This window comes from Erigeron canadensis, chromosome 8 (genome assembly GCF_010389155.1).
Source record: "Erigeron canadensis isolate Cc75 chromosome 8, C_canadensis_v1, whole genome shotgun sequence".
NCBI classification, from domain to species: Eukaryota; Viridiplantae; Streptophyta; class Magnoliopsida; order Asterales; family Asteraceae; genus Erigeron; species Erigeron canadensis.
This window is the reverse complement of record NC_057768.1, coordinates 5,411,689-5,416,550: the sequence shown is the minus strand read 5'-3', so window position 1 is coordinate 5,416,550 and position 4,862 is coordinate 5,411,689. Positions and strand designations below refer to the sequence as shown.

General features: G+C 32.0%; 1 protein-coding gene across 1 annotated transcript; it reads right to left on the bottom strand.

Annotated features, from left to right (window-relative positions):
* Positions 1-3,570: 3,570 nt before the first annotated feature.
* Positions 3,571-4,125, bottom strand: LOC122610149. The gene has a single exon (XM_043783142.1). The coding sequence runs from the start codon at positions 4,123-4,125 to the stop codon at positions 3,571-3,573; it is 555 nt and encodes a 184-aa protein (XP_043639077.1).
* Positions 4,126-4,862: the final 737 nt, after the last annotated feature.

Sequence of the window (4,862 nt, the reverse complement as noted above, 5' to 3'; positions counted from 1 at the left end):
ATATATATATTTACGAATGAATATAACAAAAGAAAATGATGATCAAAATAAAACAAAGGCAAGAAAAAATACCAAGTTATAACGGCTGTGGTGGGTGGTGCGACGTATGGTGGTGTGGCAGGGTAGTATGGTTGTAGTGGTCCGACGTTTGGAGTGGTGAGTGGTAGTGGCTAGAAAACTGAAATCAAAAGAAAAATGAAAACAAAAGTTATAAACAAAACTATAATTAAACAAATGAAAAACTGAAAAAAAAAGTAAAAAAAACCTACCGGTCGTGGTGGTGTCTGTCGGCTATTTTTCGATGACTGGAGGCGGCCACGGTGGTGGAGGGCGGTAGCAGTAGTAAAGGGTGGGAAAAACATTAGATGGTTATAAAGAGGATGTAACGGGCAAGATCGTAGTGAATGTACAAATTCCGGTGACTGAATGCGGCGACGCTCATATCTGGGCGACGAACGTCGGTGGTTGGCCGGATTTATGATGGGGGTGAGAGAGAGGGAGATAGGTTGGTGTGTGTTTTAGTGGGGATGAAGTGAAGGATAAGGTGGAGGTAAGGTTTATATAGTTAGGGTTTTTTTTATGGGTTTGAGCTTTAGGTTAGTGTATTGGGCTGATTTTATTGTTATTATTTGGCCTTTTAAGAATATATATAAGACTTACTTGTATTTATATAAAATAAAATAAATAAATATAATTTTGCTAGTAATGTTTACAATGTAATTTATATATGTTTATAAAATAAATAATAATTTTTTGATTATATATATATATATATTTATAGATATTAAAATTATTTGTAAGTAAAATAAATAAAAAGTATATTTACTTATATAAAATCCATAAACTTAATCACTTTTTTCACATTTTTATAATAACACATCTATATATATAATTAATATATATAATTAATAGAGGTTATGAAAAAGATGATGTGACATTATCATCTAAATAAATGTACGATTTTTGCTTATTTGTTAAATATATCTATATCTATATATATAAATTTATTGATATTTTCTAATAATAAGATACCGCTATTATGGCTCATATTTAATCATTAAATTATTTTATAAGTGTTGTTAACAATACTTGGTCAATGATATTGGATTATATAAAACACTAAAAAACAAAAAAAGTTATAGAGATTAGTGAATGGATTTATGTCATTTTCAACCTTTTAAAACACTAAAAAACTTGGCGGGAAAATTTCTTCACCCCCGCGGCAAAGATAAAAATAAAAAATTGTTGGGAAAAATACATTGCGACGAAAACATTTTGTCGCAAAAAACATTTTTTTTAAAAGAATCATAATTATTATTTTTTCGTTGCAAAAAACTTGGCGGGAAAATTTCTTCACCTGTGTTTAGCTATATAAAAATTAAAAAATGTTTAGAAAAACATATTGCGACGAAAAAATTTCGTCGCAATAAACTATTTTCCGTAAAAAATTCAAAACTATAATTATTTCGTCGCAATAAACATTTTTGTCGCAAAAATCCGTCGCCAATTTTTAAGTTTGACTGCGAAAGTCAAAAAGTAAATTTGTTTATCGTTTAGCTGGTTTTTTGCGACGAAACCCTTTTCGTCGCATAAAAGTTCGTCGTAAAAAACCGGATTTCTTGTAGTGAAGTTTGGTAAATAATTTTAAAACTATACTAATTTAACATGTATTTAATACATGTGACGTGGATATGAGGGATAACTTGTCCAACAATAAGGGAGGTCGGGTAAATCTGATTCTAGATTTGGAAACATTTTCGAAGAGGACATAAAATTTTGAAGCTTTTTACATATACTCTTTCTATCCCATTAATAGTATCCAATTTTGAATTTTCAAAGTCCTTTCTTTACAACTTTGACCAAAAATATTTTTATTTTTATTGCGTGATACTTGGTGAAAGTTATATGAATATATTGAGGTTTAGATGTGTTTCCATTGAGTATAACTTTTGCCAAGTATTATATATTACAATAAGAAATATTTAAGGTCAAACTTACCAAAAATAGACTTTGAATATTCAAAACTCGACACAATTAAAAAAAACCACCTGCCATTGTTTAGTACGAGTAATTTGTTTTTAATTATTAAACTTAGAGTAACTTCTACAGATGTACTTGAAGTATACCCCTGATTACTCTTTTGGTACAATATTTTGAATCTCTACTCGGACCATATCTAAACTTTTCAAATCCTACTCGTACAATACCTTAGATTAACAGTTGTCTATTTGACTATTAAGGCTATCCATTTGAGGACCATTTTTGTTAATTTTTTTTACCAAGTAGACCAAAAATTTAATTATTTCTATAACAACAAATAACAAAATTTATTAATTAACAAAGTATTATATACATAAGGACGGGCTATCTACACACATCAACTGTTTGAAGCAAACACTACCAAAACGCCCCATTTTTATCTAAAACTCTCCGTTTTATACCTCGTTTTACATAAAATGCCGCGTTTTGCCGGTGTGTAGATAGCAAAACACTATTTGAGAATTACATGTGGTATGACACTCATATCAAGGGAATGACAGGTGTCATTCCCCAGGTTTTGGTGCCATTTTACATAAAACACTAAGTATTAGTTGAACGCCTCGTTTTATGTAAAACTCCTTGTTTTATACCCCGTTTTACATAAAACGCCGCGTTTGGCCGGTGTGTAGATAGCAAAACACTATTTGAGAATTACACGTGGTCTGACACTAAGGGATTCCCCTGTTTTTGGTGCAATTTTACATAAAACGCTAAGTATTATTTGAAGTGTCTAAACTGGCCATTTCATTTCAAATGTATATATGCCAGTGCCGTTTTCTTATGGTTTATGTAATTGTATTTTGAAATTTTTATAAAACTTGAATTTACAATATAGACAGTAAGTTATCAGTTTTTAATCAAGCGAGTTTTTTCTAAAAAATATAGGTTTTTTTATGCTTTTAAATTCGATGAGTGTAATATAGTTAAATGAGCAGGGACGTTTGCACTACCTAATCTAATAATATGTGTAATTTTAGCGGTTGTGGAGTTGTCACGTTTTCTTATTAAACTAATTAAAACTGAAAAGTAAGTAGAAGCCGCAACCGCTTATTTAGCGAGAGGCTAAGTCTGAAAATAGTTTGAAAAAGTGAATAACAGTAACTAAATTAAAATACTTGTTTGGCATCTCCGATCTCATGGTATGACCAAATATCATTCTACCTACTTGCTAGTATGTTGGAAACTTAATCATGGCTCAAATTCTCGTTCGATTCACTTTGCCTAAATTACTGTTGGTCCCTCGTCCCTCTCTTGAACGAAATAACAATACTACTACACTTTTCTTCTTATTGAAACGGCAGGTTTACACACACATATATAGATTTTGAACCAGTACATACCAACAGGTATGACTGTCCAAACCGACACCAAACTTATAATTAACGTACCTATTCTAAGATACACATCCCTTCACAAACTAAACTGCCTATAACCGAAAATAACTTCTATTCGGTTATACACTTTATTCTTGACATATTAGACCCCTAAACTTATATACGTAACCATTGACACACATGGATTAATAGATTATTATCCAATACTCCCCCCTAATTTATTAATCCATGCCTTCACTTCTTCAACAGCCTCATTGTCTTTATCCTTGAACTTTGGCTTGTTTCCACTTCCTTTGTCTTGATCTTTAACACGAACTATGTCTTGAACTTCTCCCTCGATTTGGCTTCTCTTATTCTTGTCTTCAATCTCATCTTGATCATCGTTTTTAACTTTGTCGGTATCTTCCATTATTTGTATCATCTCATCGTCTTGAATCTCCAACAATGTGTTTCTTGTATCACGATCTTCGTATTCAACTTTTTTGTTTCTTGACTTGATGTCTTTCTCAATCTTGCTTTTCTTTTGAAATCTTAATGGCGTCTCTTGATGCTTCTTGCATTCGCCATTGTTAACTCTTGGTTCTTTCTTTGGGAGTTTCTTATCCGAAAAAACTCCATTGTTCCCTATCTCAAACTTTTCTCTTTTTATCTTCAACTCTTTTATCTCTTTGCTTGTGCAATCTCTTATCTTCTTCAGGTTCTCTAACTCCTTTTGCATTTGTTTCTCAAATGCTATTTCTCCATCTTTCATTTTCTTCTCAAACTTTTGTTACTCCATCTCAAAGTCTTGAAGCATTTCAAACTTCCAAAACTCTAGTTTACTTCTCAAGTCAGTTTCTTTCTTTGACTTCATGTCATCTAAGGTTCCTTTTGGAATTTCATCTTCCTTAATGAGAATTCCATTTCCTTTCTTTTCTTCTTTTAAGGATGTTGTCTCTTTTTCATCCTTAGTAGTAACCATCAATAGCGCTGGTTCGTCATCTTCGAACACAAGGTTTGCTTTTTCTTCTCTATGGTTTGGTTTTGGACAATTTGCAGCAAAGTGTCCAAAATCTTGACAATTATAACATTGTACATCTTTAAGTTGTCTTCTTGGATAGTTTTGATCTCCAGGGCTTCTCTTCCATCTATTGAATTTATTTTCATTTCTATTATCTCTCATGAATCTTCCCTGGCCTCTTCCTCTTGTTTGATTACCACCTCCTCGTCTATTGTTTCCATAGTTGCGTTCATAATCTCTGCCATTCCCTTGACGTGTGAACAACAACTTTTCACTATTATCTTCTCCACTTTCTTTTCTAAACTTAAGCCTTTCTTCATAAGTCTTAAGTTTCCCAATAACCTCCTCCAGTTTCGCTTCCTTGAAATCTACAACCATTTCAATGGTTGCTACTTTTGGTATAAACTTATCTGGTACTGCGTTGAGTAATTTCGCACTTTTGTTTGTTCATCAAATGTCAGTCCATATGTAGCAGCCTTTGTAATAAT

What these genes read in the sequence shown, in the direction of transcription:
- LOC122610149 (XM_043783142.1), bottom strand. Translation starts at nt 4,125, where the DNA reads ATGAAAGATGGAGAAATAGCATTTGAGAAACAAATGCAAAAGGAGTTA.